General features: G+C 38.2%; 2 protein-coding genes across 3 annotated transcripts in view; both read left to right on the forward strand.

The window, feature by feature from the left end:
- The window catches only part of fmoda (fibromodulin a), a 6,457-nt gene extending 197 nt beyond the window's left edge, over nt 1-6,260 (forward strand). The window contains exons 2-6 of the mRNA XM_008409238.1: nt 2,228-2,624; nt 4,051-4,173; nt 4,288-4,428; nt 5,334-5,601; nt 5,683-6,260. Coding sequence (XP_008407460.1) covers nt 2,259-2,624; nt 4,051-4,173; nt 4,288-4,428; nt 5,334-5,601; nt 5,683-5,834 — 1,050 coding nt within the window. The 5' untranslated portion in view covers nt 2,228-2,258 and the 3' untranslated portion in view covers nt 5,835-6,260. The remainder of the gene's footprint in view (nt 1-2,227; nt 2,625-4,050; nt 4,174-4,287; nt 4,429-5,333; nt 5,602-5,682) is intronic.
- Nucleotides 6,261-6,800: 540 nt separating this feature from the next.
- slc6a14 (solute carrier family 6 member 14) lies at nt 6,801-16,146 on the forward strand. Of its 2 annotated transcripts, none has more exons than XM_008409236.2 (16): nt 6,801-6,916; nt 8,450-8,504; nt 10,345-10,492; nt 10,602-10,733; nt 11,266-11,430; nt 11,607-11,709; nt 11,797-11,929; nt 12,995-13,135; nt 13,263-13,398; nt 13,481-13,573; nt 13,658-13,783; nt 13,852-13,970; nt 14,050-14,149; nt 14,249-14,358; nt 14,632-14,799; nt 14,883-16,146. In XM_008409236.2, exons 1-16 carry the CDS (start codon nt 6,897-6,899, stop codon nt 15,024-15,026), a joined length of 1,893 nt encoding a protein of 630 aa, XP_008407458.1. In that variant the 5' UTR covers nt 6,801-6,896; the 3' UTR covers nt 15,027-16,146. The 2 variants fall into 2 exon arrangements, with proteins under 2 accessions (XP_008407458.1, XP_008407459.1); XM_008409237.2 differs by having other exon boundaries at nt 10,348-10,492.

Genomic DNA, 16,146 nt, shown 5'->3' on the forward strand with positions numbered 1-16,146 from the left:
TGTGTGTGTGTGTGTGTGTGTGTGTGTGTGTGCGTGTGTGCGTGTGTGTGTGTGCGTGCGTGTGTGCGTGTGTGCACGTGTGTGTGTGTGTGTGTCTGTGGCTTTAAGGAGAAGAATGAAGGTAATGATGGTAGAGCTGCGTTTTGTGTTTCAGCTAAACTACAGAACAGTGAAAAAAGTTTAAAATGTTTTCAAACTTTTAGATCTTGATCGGTTTTGATCAGCAGGGTCTCCAGGCTCACTGGAGGTCTTGAACACTTGAACACTTTTAATGTGAACTTTTGCTCCATTCTGATGTAATTTGGTTTTCAACGTTTCCATTAGGATGTTTAATCACGACCCGTGGATCCTTCAGGCAGATAAAGTCAAGGGATAAAACAATGTTGTGCTACAAGAATATAGACAACTAAGCAACAACTTTTAAATGGATTTTTTTCACACTTTCTGACTAAATGTGTTCCAGTTTCTTTCATTGAGTCTGCAAATAATACCAAAGATAACAGTTTGTCACAGAAAATAGTAAATAAGCACCAACAAGGTGATTCATAAAGAGCTGGTTTTCACCTGCAGTAGACAATCAGCTGAGAGATGAGGCGTCTCTTAAATCCTGTCTTGTCTTTTTTTATTTTATTTTATTCTGTTTCTTAAAGAAATGACTTTCAGACTCAGTTCACCTGAATTAGATGGGTATTAGAGGACAGTCTACTGTTTCTTTTGTCCTGACTTTTCTCTTTGTGTCTGCATCAATTTTTTAAGAAGAGTTAGAAGAATATGATGGACATGCAAATTAAGGATGTGGTCTTTCAATGACTTAAAGGCAGAAACATTTGTCTTTATCTGGTTTACCAAACTGGCTAAAAACGTTTATGTATATGTGTATTTATGTATACTTATATATTTATGTAGTTTGATCTGTTCTTTGTGTATTCTGCTTTCTGACAGTGTTCTTGTACCACAGGCTACTGATCTCAGTTACTTTTGTACTGGGTAAATCAAGGTACTTTTTTTAAAAATTAATTAAATAAATGCACAAAACACATACAGTCAAAGGTAAACACACTTAGACAGTTAGCAGCTTAAGGTGTGATTTGTAAAATGTGACCATATGGATATAAAAATAGTTTAGGGACAAAGATAAGCTGCATTTAAAACATTTGATTTTAACCAACTTTCGATGTAAGGTTTTGTAAAATATATATATCTATATATATATACATACAAAAATCACATAACTTTCAGAAAACAGAACCTGGAACTTTTACATATTTTCCTCACAGGCTCCTTGTGGACTAGTCCTCTAAAAATGTGCCTCCCTGTGGACACACATGTCAAAAAACAAAGGCAAAGGCTCTGAATGATAATTCAACCCCAGCAAGTGAGCCACAAAAGCTTTTGAGTAGAAACATATTCTTGAAAAATATTAAAAACTATAAACATGCCTGTAAAAATCACAAGTTTTCGTGACATACTAAATCCAACCATGTCAAAATTTCTTATTTTTAAAGTTTTGAATCAAAGCTGTATGAATGAAATGAACAACATTTAGAACTATTCATTATTTCATCCACCTTGACATTCATTTTATCAAACAAAAAATGTAACCCCACGGCATGATTCTGCCAGCACCATGTTTCACATTTGGAACACAACCAGCAATGACCAGAAATGCCTCAGTGCTGCTGCTGCTTTGCACCCTTTCTGTCCTGTTTCTGCTTCTTTTCTTTTTTAATACTCTGATTCTCACTGGTTCCTTTGTAGAATAACAAAGGAACCAGTTATTCCTTTGTTAGATCATGTACAAACTTTGTAAACTCTCTGCAGGCTTTAGCTAGCAGATACAAATGAACGAAAACAACAAATAAAATCTAATAATGTACTGATAAATGTACACCTTATTTTTATGTTGGTCAAATTCTGTGTATTTGATAACAGGAGTGAACTCAAGATGCTGTTCAGCAAAGTTTTATTTTAAGGATGTGCCTGCTTATTTCACCTTTCTTAGTTTTTAAACTTTCCCTCAAACACTTTTTAGTTAAATAACACTGATATGTGTCACATTAAAGTAAAAATATTTGCTTTAATTTCAACAGCGTATGCGAGTGGCTCTCTTTTTCTGTCTTTCTTTTTTGATATTTTTATTATCAATCTCTTTTTTAATAAAATCTCCACCAATTAGTGCAGCATGAAGGAACGTACTCTGAATACTTTCTCTTTATTTCTGTCTCAGGCAACTGTGAAGGCTTTTGTGCTTTGTGAAAATGCGTCTGGAGACTGTAATCCTCCTGTCTGCCCTGCTTCCACTCTGCCTCTCTCATGGATGGGACCCTCTGGCCTGGCTGTTTCACCGCCACGGCCAAGCACAACAGGTTGGCTTCCTGCGGGCCGATACAGTGGGAGGGGCGTGTCCTGATGAGTGCGACTGCCCGCCAACATTCCCCATAGCCATGTACTGTGATGGACGGGGCCTGACTACCGTTCCATCCATTCCCTCCCACATCAAGTACCTGTACCTCCAGAACAACGCCATCTCAGCTGTGCCTGACGCAGCTCTGGTCAACGCAACCAGTCTGGTGTGGCTCATGTTGCATCACAATCAGTTGACGTCTGATGCTATTGGGAAGGAGGTAACGTAATGTGATCACAAAACTATGCCCAGATGTGTGTTTGTGCGAGGCTAAATGCAACGATGCAGGTCTGAGAGGCCGACAGATGGCCCCCAGATGTCTGTCAGCCTGTCGTTTGGTTTCCGTTCTTGTGTATGTCAGAGAAGTTAAGTGATTCTTTATCCTATCAAACCTTGAACCAATCTGTTCTCTCAAAGGAAGAGAGAATGGATTGACAAAAAAAGTTCTGATTGGTTTTCAGTATTTTTAACAAATAAAAAAAGTGTTCCGTGCATTATAATTCATTCCCTTTTTCTCTGACATATTGTAGTGATATTAGTGAATGGACAAGGAAAAAGGTCCAGAGTTAAAGTCAACTGAGAATCTGTAATAAGAGAATTATATATTTTATATGATCTTTGTGAGTTTGAACTATTTTGTCATAAAAAGCACTATTAGTGAAGGAAACCACATAAAGTCCATTCTGTAGCTTTCAGGCTTCAGGTTTACAAGCCACCGGGCACACAGTAAACGGATATCATGCCGTGGGGCGGGGAACGCTTTTCTTCATCACATGCAGGGAAGCTATATACATTTGGCAACACTGTCAGAAAACCTTTCAGATGCTGCGAATGACAATGTCAGAGGTTCACCTTCCGGTCAAACCGTAGCCCTAAACATGCAGCCAGAACTACAAAGAAATAGTTTAGCTCAAGCAGGTACTAGAATGACCTAGTCAAGGTCAACAACTATCCTATTGATTACATACACCAAGACTGAAGAGTGACTAAGGTTGATTTATTTTGCAATGGTGAATATGCAAGCATATCAGTAGATGAGCAAAGCTAATGGGATCACATCCCAAAACACTTTGGACCTTTAGGTTCACTTGGGGGTTCAATATGAATGCATGTCTTGCCTTTCTGGTTTTTAATTGTAAAACATGGATCTCAGTCCGTCACGTTGAATCGCAATAAAATAAATTAAACAATGAGGTCTCAATGACACAAAATGTGCTAAATTCAAGGGGTGTGAATACTTTTGCAAGACATTTTGTTTAGTTTCTCTTTTGCAGCAGCAGCCAGTTAAACAAATATTGGAAATATTCATAATTTTGTGCTAAATGACTACTTAGATGCTCAGCAGCAGCCACTTACCAAAGATGTAAACTTTCCGCTTGTTGTTTGAAGACGCACTTTTCTCCGACTGCTAAGAAAAAACTTAATTACATCAGGTTACATGACAACCTCCTGAAGTGGTTTCTGCTGGCAGGATCTCAGATTGGAAAGACCAAGTTCTCCTCTCTTTAATAAGATGAGCAATGACTTTTTGACTCAACCAAATAGCCCTTTAACAGCATAACAAATATAAAGAACATGTGAAGGAAATATCAGGTACAGCTGTTAATTTTACATGCCATTATTACAAACATGCTTTTTCATTTTAGGCATTTTTAAAGCTGGTAGGACTGGAGCGTTTGTTTCTACACCACAATAACTTGACCAGCGTTCCACCAAACCTTCCTCGCTCACTGCGGGACTTAAGGCTTGACCACAACAGGATTGAAAAGGTAATGCTTCACTCTAACTATATTCCTAAACAGTCATTTTGTTGTTGACTTTTGCATGCTTTGGGTGTATATCATGACAAACAAATTGGCTTTGGTAATTTCACTCTTGTCCAGGTAATCCCAACAGACCTTGAAGGAATGGATAACCTCACTATCCTGCATCTTCATGGCAATGAGGTTACCGACATGACCACATCACTGAAGGCTCTAAAATCCCTCACACTGCTTGACATCAGCAACAACAAGCTGATAAAGGTAATTTAGACAACTAAAAATAAATCAAATGTTTTGGGGGGTTTTTTTCAAGCATGAATGTGAACAAAAAAAGATAATGTGGGGTTCTTCAGGACACGATTTTCGGGCCTCTTTTATTCAGTGTCTACATGCTCCCCCTTATTCAGTTTTCATCAGAGTACTACAATATCTCTTGGCATTTCTATTCTGATAGCATACAACTTTACATGTCTGTGGTAAAAGATGACCAAAGTCTCTTACGGTTGCACGATTTGTATGTGGGTAGAATCAGTGAGAGGACAGTTTTTCATTCATTTTAAGGTAGAAAGCAAAAGTTCTTGAGAGTGGAGTTTCAAAATGATCAGAGATGCTGTTCATTGTTTCAGACTAATAAATAAGTAAAGCAAAGGGAGCAACAGTTAAACCAGACACTGCAGAGGACCGAACAGAGGACCAATAACTGAAAATAATAGAAATAAACTGCCGAGACAAATCAAGTTCAAAACAAAACTTCTCACTTCCATTTCCTGTTTCAAAATAAAAGTCATCTCTGCTATCTTGAATAATACATTTAAATTAATTCAAAATATAATTAGATATCTAAACTTATTTTCCTAAGTTTTATAATGTTTATGAATTTGTAATTAAATTAAATCTTTGTTACAGTTTGTTAACAAACTGTTACAATTAGCACACTAACCTCCATAAAGAGCGGCTTTCCCACACCCACAATCTTCCTGCTATGACTATGTTTAGGGTTTTTTATAATTTACATTTTTACAATTTTTTTCTTGGCATATGTTACTATTCATGTTAGTCTGTAATGTAAATATTTTAACTGTTTTTCGTTTTCCCCTAAAAAGGGCTTTGACTTGCCTTGTGTCTGGATGACGTCATGCAAATAAACCCTTTCTTTTCTGCTTCAGGTCCCAGATGCTCTTCCTGAACATTTGCACCAGTTCTACATGGAGTTTAACTCCATTGACTCTCTGCCCGAGGATTTCCTGGGGGGATTAGCTCAGCTGCAGTATATAAGGATGTCTCACAATCTGCTGAAAGACAAAGGGATCCCATCCAACACCTTCAATGTAACCGGACTGGTGGAGCTGGACCTGAGCTTCAACAAACTGGAGCGAATTCCTACTGTCAGCAGCACACTGCAGCATCTCTACCTGCAAGCCAATCAGATCAAAGGTAAATGACCTATAAGACATATTGTGAGGAAATTACCTCACTCACAGGGATATTTTATAAGTCACTGTCCTGTCATTGCAGAGTTCTCCCTGGGAAGTTTCTGCTCTGTTGTGGATGTGACAAATTTCTCCAAACTGCAGACGCTGCGACTGGATGGGAACGAGATCAGTCAGGAGGACATCCCGTCAGAGTCTGCTCTCTGTCTGCGTCTGGCTTCCAGCATCCAGATCTAACCATGTACATTAGACCACTGTTCGAGAATTGCCAAACCCAAATCAGTGCAGGCCCAGTGGCATATTATGATGTTATCATACACACAGCTGTGATTGTTGTTCAAATGTAAAATTTAACAGATGTTTCTTCAGCAGTATTACGCTGCATCAAAGGTCAGAAAACATTGACATGCTTTAGTTAAGAGCAGTCACTTGATCATGATTACATGTTGTACTCAAAATCATTTTAGGAGCTTTAATATAATGTGTATTATTTGATATGTCTGTGACTATGATCCTTTTTTGTTGTGAGGATCATTTATAGCCTTTTATTTGCCTTTAATTTCAGTTTTTCTTTATACGTTTTCTCGTATAGTTCTCTCTGTTTTACTCTGTTTTACTCTGTTATCTCTGATACATAATATAAAGTACTGCTCAAAATCTCAAGACTGCGAAAACATTATAAGCATTCAAATTTCATGCTCGTTGGTCTAATTTAAGTAAAGTGTAAAACACAAAAAAAGAAAAAGGGGGGGGAAACTAATACAGTGGGAAAGATGCACATATTATGACTGAAGTTCACTATTATTAATACTTGGAAGCCCTAAAACAGAGTTTAGTGTCAAAAAATTACACATAAGTTGACACTCTGTCAACTATGGCTGGTGGTAATATACGTCCATGTTTTTATTGTAAATCTCTCCTGCTATATATTCAACAGGATTACATAGATAGATAGATAGATAGATAGATAGATAGATAGATAGATAGATAGATAGATAGATAGATAGATAGATAGATAGATAGATAGATAGATAGATANGATAGATAGATAGATAGATAGATAGATAGATAGATAGATAGATAGATAGATAGATAGATAGATAGATAGATAGATAGATAGATAGATAGATAGATTTCTCTGTTTTGAGATCTTCCAGAATGATCTTATGCTTGAGGGCCTCCTGTCCCTTTAAATCAAAGTAAGGTATCGCTGGCCACGCCCCCAACTCAAAGTTAACATTCGCACTTGAGGATGACTGTAACTAGACGCGCTACTATATAAACATACATTTTGAAGTGATGCAAGTACTTTCTGAAGGGTAAGTCAATAGCAAAACACTTGCCTTTCCCAGCAACCATTGTGCTTTGCATACAGCGGCAAAACCAAATGATCAATAGTGCTGGAGATTAGCTTGGTTAGTTAAGGCGTTGGGGGTTGCTAGGTAACGGCGCAGTACCGTTGATGCTATCCTAAAATCAACGGCAGATAGTTTTCTAACCCCCAAATCAGCTTTTGTTTTGCTGATAAACTGTCTAAATAAGTTATGTATGGTTCTATTTTTATTTTGTATTTTGATATTTTTGTGTAAACTTCTTTAGTTTCGCATTATTTTTTGCCTAAAACCGTCTCAGTGCGGCACCTTTCCGTTTAACGGTGCCAGCAGTTGAATTATTCAGTTTGTTTCAAACCTTCAGGTTTCTCTCACTAAGCCCCGCGTTTGGGAATAAACCATCTCACTCAGACACACAACAGACTTGTTAGTTGGGAGAGTTAGCGTGGCCGCAGCAACAAGTGATGATGGCCTCCAAATGTGTGATTTATTTTGTTTATTCACAATGTGGACACAGAGCGGAATGGGTCTCCTTTACCCTGACTATTGGCGAAGGTATGCTGCAGGATGAACAAGGACTGCCAGACAGATTGTAGTGCTGGGGAAACGGGATCTCTGGCTATTTACTCAAGACATACGAAGCTGCTGGTTGTTTTTAACGAACTGGCTTGTCAGACAGCAAAAAATAACTTATTGCCAAAAACAGCAGTTTCTTTTTTATTTTTAAGAGCTTGGACTGTGACAATAACAGCTACTTATTCTATCTTTATTAGGTAACTATGGATCTGACTGCATGGCAGAGCAATCATAGCCCCACAAACATTAATACTGCTTTTGAAAAACTCTCACATGTACAGTTCTTTAGGACACCAGTCACATAAAGAAGTGTAATTTATATCACTAATCTGCACACAGTAATTGCATTTAATCATATTTTCAAATTTATTTTACTGATACTCATTGATTGGAGAAAATATTAAAACTCACAATCATGACACAGATAGTGTTGTGGGGTTTAATCATACTTAACCTTTATGATCACAACAATAAATAACATTTTTTATTATAAGTAATTTATCACGATACATGGTAAATAATACAATAAATACCGACACCAAACTGAGACCCAACTGGAACTATATGTGAATTTTGCATAGACCCTTTTTATCAAATTTCATTTTTGTACAATTATACAGTTGAACAGCATAATCTGCATTTGAATTCAGCCCTTTTTACTCTGGTGTATCAGTGAAACCAGCTGACTCCAGAAGTCACCTAATTTGTAAGCCGTGTCTAATTTTGAGGAATACAATCTCAGTGTAAATCCAGCTGTTGTGTTTCTTCACTCAATATAACACTACACTAGTGTTGTGATGTATCCAAGTGTGATCAGATGCAGAGTCCACTCAGTGGCTGTTTTCCCTCACAGACAGTATTTCAAATTGAGATTTCATGTTTTTTATATGTGGTTTAAGTGCTGTATTTTTAAAACATAATTAACACAAAGTTTATGTCATTTAGCTATGAAGTCGGAGATCAGGAAAAGAGGACGGAGAGAGAAGGAATCGGGGAACAGGTTGGTCTAATATTAGGAGGAAGTGTAGTGTAGGAACAGCCACTTAATCCCAAATTTTGATTTTAAAATATTATTTACTTTCTAAAAGTGCATTAGTAAGTGATGCACATTTGGAAATGTTTAAAGCTATTAAATAATGCTTGTTTAAAACAGCATTTTGTAACTTTTATGAAACATTATTTTACATATTTGTTCAAACAATCACTATATCACTATGTTGTGACAGCATAGGACAATCTATAAAAAAAGACAAATCAAGCTCCTCAGCTTTCTCCCTATGGACCTGCTGTCATTTGAACAAATACGTTGCTCTGTCAGAAACAACCAATCAGAGCCAGGAAAAGGGTCTTAGCGCTGTCAATCACCCTCATACACATGTTTTAACAAATGTCTAAAAACCATCTTTTTATAAAAGTTACGTAGTGTAGCATTAACCATATGAAAACACAGTTAGCAGTGATCTCTACTGAAAACAATATTGCACCATTGATGCCATTCTGGACAAATTGGCGAGTGAAAACGGATATGTCACAATTTAGTTTTAGCAGTCCAGGCTGCTGCTCAGATGTCAAAATTTATTCATTTAGTCATTAATATTTTGTAATGTATCAGCATGGACCTCAGAAAGTATGTAGTTGCGCCCCAGCTTGAACAGCATCCGCAGACTGCTGCACTCTACAGGTTTCTGACGTGCACAACAATAACCGTCAGCTAGGGATGGGAATCATTTTTTGGAGAGAGCCGGTTGTAGAGAACCAGTTCTCAGTAGTTAAATTCCTTGGACTCTTTAATCTTCTAACCTAGTGATTCCACTTGTCGGTTCCAATAGCGTGTGACGAATTTGGCTTAGTTTAAAGGAATCTGATGTTTAATCACACAACTGTCGACAGCACTTACCAAAAGCAGAAACCAAAGTTACCTCTCTATCAGGGATTATGGGATAAGATATCAGATCCATCGTCAGGCTCTGATTATATGCTGACAATGTGACCACATGTGTGTACAAGCTGTTATTATCTGAGCGCCATGCGTCAGCAGAAAGCGGTATTAGATTGTACTGAAGACTGTTGAGATTTCACTGATTCTGATAAACAAATTTCTCTATTTGTACGTTATTTCTATGCAAGAGGATGATGAGAGGAATCATCCGTACTGTATTCACCTGCACAAATAAGCCCTGTTAATAAAACATTTATCAGTCCAGAACTATGTATCATGCATCATATTCCTGTTTAAGGGGATTGTGGATGCAGTCAGAGACCACAAAGGGAGGGTCGAAGCAGGTGATACGTAGGAGGAGATCCATTGCAACAAACCTGCAGAGGGGATTCAGTTTTTTCTCGTTTAGAGTTTAACAGACAAGTGGAAGGGCATGAAGAAGTACAGCTGGAAAGGTTTGAAGGATTTAATTTTGGGGAAGCCTGTTGATCAGGTAGGTTTGATCCAGGAGTTATATATTTTTTTGTTTTTGTTTTTTAACTTTGGAAAATGTGACATGGGGAATGTTCTGCTGCTATTTCTGACTTTGATCACTGCAGAAGTACAATAACTTGATTTCCTCATTACTGATTTTTAATTTGATTACAGTAATGCCCTTTTAGAAGAAAATATGGTGGTTACAAAACTATGCAAGCCAATGTACTCTAAAACACTGTCATGTTAATCTTTACTCAAAAACTAGAACAAATAACCCAGTTTTTGTTCTAGGTTATTTGAACAAATACTAGGTTAAATCTAAACCGCAGTGTTGCTTTTTTCTTGGGGAGATTGATAAATAAAAATAGACTACAAAGTGATCAGTATTTTTCGTTTGTTACATTGTCTATACTTTGTCATAAAGCAGGATGCATCCGCAAATGGCGGTAATGGACATGCTGCCCGTGAAAACTGGTCAAACAAGCGTGACTATGTCCTCTCCTTGATCGGCTATGCTGTTGGACTGGGAAATATCTGGAGATTTCCCTACCTGACCTACAAGAATGGAGGGGGTACATTAGTATTCTCAGATCCATTATCCAATCCACCGGGGCTCCTTTTCAGTCTTGTCATTAATTGTGCTATCATTTGTTTTTTTTATTCTGTGCCATTGTCATATAGGGGCCTTTCTCATCCCATACTTCACAATGCTTCTGGTGACTGGCATTCCCCTTTTCTTCCTTGAAAGTTCCTTCGGTCAGTTCTGCAGCCAGGGTCCTATCAATATTTGGAGAGCAGTGCCGATCCTGCAGGGTGAGATTAGAAAAAAACATCTGTCATTCATTTCAGGGTGATGAAAGGTAGATGTGGTTAATGGTCAACACTGTGTCCACAAATGAATGCGGTTCTCATATTTAAAGAGAACCGCTGTTAGTGAACGGCTCTATTAGCAACAGTTAACTTCAGCCCACCTCTGATTGTACGCTAGCTTCTTTAAGACTTTGATAATGCAAATTCTCCTTTTGCTGGTAAAAGGACAGGAAGAGCATTTTAACAAGTAAAATTTAAGTAAAATATAGATATTTTATCAGCCATTAGACAAGTCATTCACTATTCAATCATTTGCTGTTGTCTGTGAAAACAAGTCAAATATACATGTAAATACTGATAAGTAATGAAACTCTTTGATGAGCTGCACAGCTGTTAGTGCTTCTGCCTAGCAATAAGGTCCTGGGTTTGAATCCTGGCTTTTGACATGCACTGTACACTGATAGAACTAATGAAATGTTTATGTTTTAAGGAGTTTTCATCATTTTACAGTTTATATTCTCGCCTCTCTTTCCAGGTGTCGGCATAGGAATGGTGATGGTGACTCTCTTAATAGCTATTTACTACAACGTCATCATTGGCTACAGCCTGTACTACATGTTTGCCTCCATGCAGAGCCCTCTTCCATGGGCCAGCTGCCCTAACTCCACTACCGCCACTACCTGCAGTGACAAGCCTTCCGGTGCTTATTTAAAATGTCATAGTTGCATCTTCTGCGGTTTAGAAGGAGGTGCCATTTCTCTGAGGTTTTAAACCCTTTAGGAACATCATAAGATGCCAAACGGTTGCATTGTGACAGATGACACAATCCAATCAAAAGATGTGTGATCCATTCACTAACTGTTTATCTTTTTTTAGTATATTGTAATGTCAGTGGTATGTTGACGGAATCGGTCACGAATTGTAAGCCATCCAACATAATCAAGATGGATGTCCAGAGCCCGAGCGAGTACTACTGGGAGTAAGAGCTACACATTTCTAATGAGCATACTGAAATTGACCCTACTGCATGCAGGCATGCTAAAGATGTCTCTCTTGTCATGTTTAGCCACGTGGCTCTGGAGCGATCCAGTGGCCTGGCGCAAACAGGACCAGTAGTTTGGCACCTTGCTCTTTGCCTGTTGTTGAGCACCATCCTTGCAGGTGCATCTCTGATCAAAGGCATCAAGTCATCAGGAAAAGTAAGTCCTCATATCTACAGCATATGGATAAGCTTGTCCATAATTTGAAGTGGAAAATCAAAAGTTCTGCCATAATTGACTGAAGAAGAACTCTTGCGCAATGCAGAATGTAGTTCTCTAAATAAGTTTATGTTCACTCAAGGGAGCAAATTTCATGTTAATTAATGATTAATTAATGATTAGTTTGAACTTATTTTTGTCCAGGGTGGAATAACTACCTAATGTAACTTTCCGTACAACTTTAATGTTTTTTATAGACGTTTGAATGTATTATTTAATCCAGTTAATTTAAAAAATACTTTATTAATTCCAGTAGAAAAATAAATGTTGCAACTAGTCTTATAAAGTTACATTCAAAACATTGTTGTAGATGCTAATGACTGTGGCAGGAAAGATCTCCTGTAGCCGTTTGTAGCGCAGTGAAGCTGAAGAAGCTTCTGACTGAAGACACTGACTTTAATCCAATTTTGGTCACTGTAGAACATAAAAACTCAATGCAGAAAGACTGCAGACTGGGATTAAAACCCACCACCTACTTGCTGCAAGGCAAAAGCACTAAGCACTGTTTCACTGTACTGCCAAATATTTCCACACCACCAAGTTAACAAGTTTGGTTATATCTCCCTTAACAACAGAAGGTATGGATTCAACCGTAGATAAAGGGTGCAGAGTTTGTACATCTCAAGAGAGAAAGTACAGCTGCTGCCCTAATGTGTCGACAGGAATCAGTTATGGTGGTTCAGGCGTCTGATAAGAACGACTCCTGGGTAAATCTGACACGTCTTACTAAACGTATCATCTGGCCCCAGGAATGAGAGATTGATGCTGGGAGAGAGAGGTCTGGGTTTCCCTTCCAGACCTCTGCAGCATGGATGGATGGATGAAATTAATAAACAATGAGATTTCCAGTTAATTCTGAGCAACATGCCTTCAGTTGACTTTTTCACCCTTTCTGTTGTTTCTCTGTTGTCCAGTGCCTTGCATCAAGCATGTGTGAAATCATGTCGTGTACATTTTAAGACTATATTTAGCCTCTGATTTCAAACTCATCTTCTTTCTCTGAAGGTTGTGTATTTCACGGCCACATTTCCTTATGTGGTGATTTTTATCCTGCTGATCAGAGGATTGACACTAGAGGGAGCTAGAGATGGGATTGAGTACTACATTGGCAAACAATCCAATTTGACAAAACTGGCTGAAGCCGAGGTGGGTATCCAATCATCCATTATCTGCCTCGTCATGTAACACTAGCTTAAACTTTTCAGCTGCATTGTGTGTGTGTGTGTGTGTGCGTGTGTGTGTGTGTGTGTGTGTGTGCGTGTGTGTGTTGTAGGTGTGGAAAGACGCAGCAACCCAGATCTTCTTTTCCCTGTCTATTGGCTTGGGAGGACTCATGGCCCTCTCTTCCTATAACAACTTCCACAACAATGTGTTCACAGACACATTAATTGTGTCGATTACTAATGCTGGTAGGAACCCAGATTGCTGCACTATTTGGTAAAGAAATTTTACAATGGCACCGATTTGTGACGTGTTTTCTTGTCTTTAAAGCAACTAGTATCTTTGCTGGCTTCGCAATCTTCTCCATAATGGGTCATATGGCTCACATCTATAAATTACCAGTTTCACAAGTGGTAAAGGAAGGTCAGACATTCAAAGTGTTCGGCTGGCCCTGAGGTCTGGTGTATGAAACTATCAGTATTGATGTCATTGTGTTTTCTTCTGCAGGATTTGGCTTGGCATTCATTGCCTATCCAGGCGCTCTCACTAAGCTCCCTGTCTCACCACTGTGGTCCATTTTGTTCTTCTTCATGATTCTCACTGTCGGTCTGGACTCTCTGTTTGCAGAAATAGGTTAGATATTTAACTCAGAGTCAAACTGTGGGATTTTCATTTTCTAAAGCCTCTCCTTTTGTCCATAGAGGTGATATTAACCTCCCTGCAGGATGCTTTTCCCAAACTCTTCAAATCCAGGCGAGCCTCACTGACAATAGTAACATGTACATTCATCTACCTTTTGGGCCTGCCGTGTATCACAAGAGTAAGTTTGTCTCACTGCAGCTTTCCGTTATCTATTTTAAAACCTGGCAATGCGTTATATCTGTTCCTTTGAATTAAAGGCTGGAATCTACTGGGTGACGCTCATGGACTCGTTTATCGCCAGCTGGGTTGTTCTATTTTTGGTTCTCTTAGAGGTCGCTGGTGTTTCCTACATTTATGGTAAACATGACCTCCAAAAATCGGTGCACACATTTATGAAAGCGAGAGACTCCCTCAAAACCCAGTCTGGGTGGGTTTTTTTTTTTTTTCTTTGAACAGGATTGGACCGTTTTATTGACGACATCCAAATGATGATTGGAGAACATTCCCCCCGTTTCTGGCTGTGGTGGAGGTTATGTTGGTTCCTTTTCACCCCCTGCATCTTACTGGTAAAAAAAAAAAAAATAGAACTCATACATTGTTTCTGCTTCTTCTATTTATCATGTTTAGGTGTAACAACGTATAAAAGAACAGTTTAAATGGATAAATAATGAAAAACCTAGACTTAGGCCTACTTTTGTGCACCTAATATTTGGATGTAAATTTTTCACAGCCACTGTAATTTTGATCAACATTTATCTGAAGACGCAGATAAAGATACAGAAGATCCCAGCGTTTGTTTGTTTTTTTTCTCTCTAAAGTCATACTTCATTGTTGTTTAGGTTATCTTGGCCTGGTCTCTATCGACCTTTACAGCCCCCACATATGGAGACATACACTTCCCAACCTGGGGGTTGTCTCTGGGATGGCTCATGCTTTTTTTCGTCCTGATCTGGCTCCCTATTGCTGCCATCTATCATCTGAGAAAAGTTGAAGGAACCCTCTTATCTGTAAGTAAACATGTCATAATTTTAAATCTCATGTGTGCTATTTTTCTGCATTTTCATGATTTCAAATGTTTTGATATCTGCAGCGACTGAGATCAGTGTCTGCCCCGTCGAAGGACTGGCATCCCATGCTGGACATGCATCGAGGAGAGCGCTACCCAAAAGAGGAATGTGTCCAAAGAGTGGACATCCCCAATGAGGATGACGAGAGCTCCGACCACTTCCTTTAATGTGTCTGTTCATCTGTTTATCGGTTAATCTGAGTATGTGTGGCATGTTTCTCAATCTATAGAATTGCTTTAAAAAATGATAACAAAAAAATGTTTAGCATGATTACTTTTATTTAAATGCATTGTGGGACCAAATAGTGTTTGTAATCTAAACTTAAACTTACTTGTAGCATTGTAAAAAAAAAATCTGATCAGTTTGATTGTATGTTTTGTTTATTTTATTATACCTAACAAGGTGAAATTTGGCATTGTCTCATTGTGACGATCTTGATCAGCAACATTGTATTGTCATGTGGATAAATGCGCACAAGGCCTAAATAACAACCAACGTTTTACAGACAAAAAAAAGTGGGTAAATCAAAACGCACCTGACCACACTATTTTTACTCCGTAGGGGGCGTGAGGAATTATATGCTACTTTGTTCTGGCGTCTCAAATAAAATCCCTGTAAAAGTTTGTGAATAATATGCAAAAATGTGAAAAAAAAGTTATTTTTTTAGGGCTGAGGCTTAAATCCATTTAGAGCGACTTAGGTGACCCTCCTTGGTTCTCGTCTGACATACCATTTGGTTTTATTATTCCATCTAGCTCTGCAGAGGAGAGAAAGAAGGGGTTGATATTTGTTTTTTATTTTCTTTCATAACCTCTTCTGAGCGGTCAGATAACCATTATCCTGGGAGCCTCAGGGTCTTTTTTAAAGCCTTTGTATCTGCCACCTAATTACCTGAGTGAGAATATACCTCACTGCTGGCTGCTCTACTCACAAACACACACTCTGCCCGGCTAGGTTTCCTCATAACAACAGCAGCATCCTTCCCAGGTTAAACACAAGTTTAGCTGTATCAGATATGAGACAATTTTACTATATTATCCGATGTCACCTTCTGTTTATGTACATAGTTCTTTGGAGCTTTTTATGTATTACACTGTTATGTTTGTTAGCTAGTAACTCTGTTGTTTACATGTAATCGACTGTGCATGTTTATATTTTAAAATTTCAATTAATCTACGATTTGTGTAAATGAATGTGTCATTTTATTCTGTATTTGTACCACTAATGTTTAAGATGTCAATAAAAAGCCAACATCAGATGCCTTCATCAAACTCAGATATAAAACAA

The sequence above is a fragment of the Poecilia reticulata genome, linkage group LG5 (genome assembly GCF_000633615.1).
Source record: "Poecilia reticulata strain Guanapo linkage group LG5, Guppy_female_1.0+MT, whole genome shotgun sequence".
NCBI classification, from domain to species: Eukaryota; Metazoa; Chordata; class Actinopteri; order Cyprinodontiformes; family Poeciliidae; genus Poecilia; species Poecilia reticulata.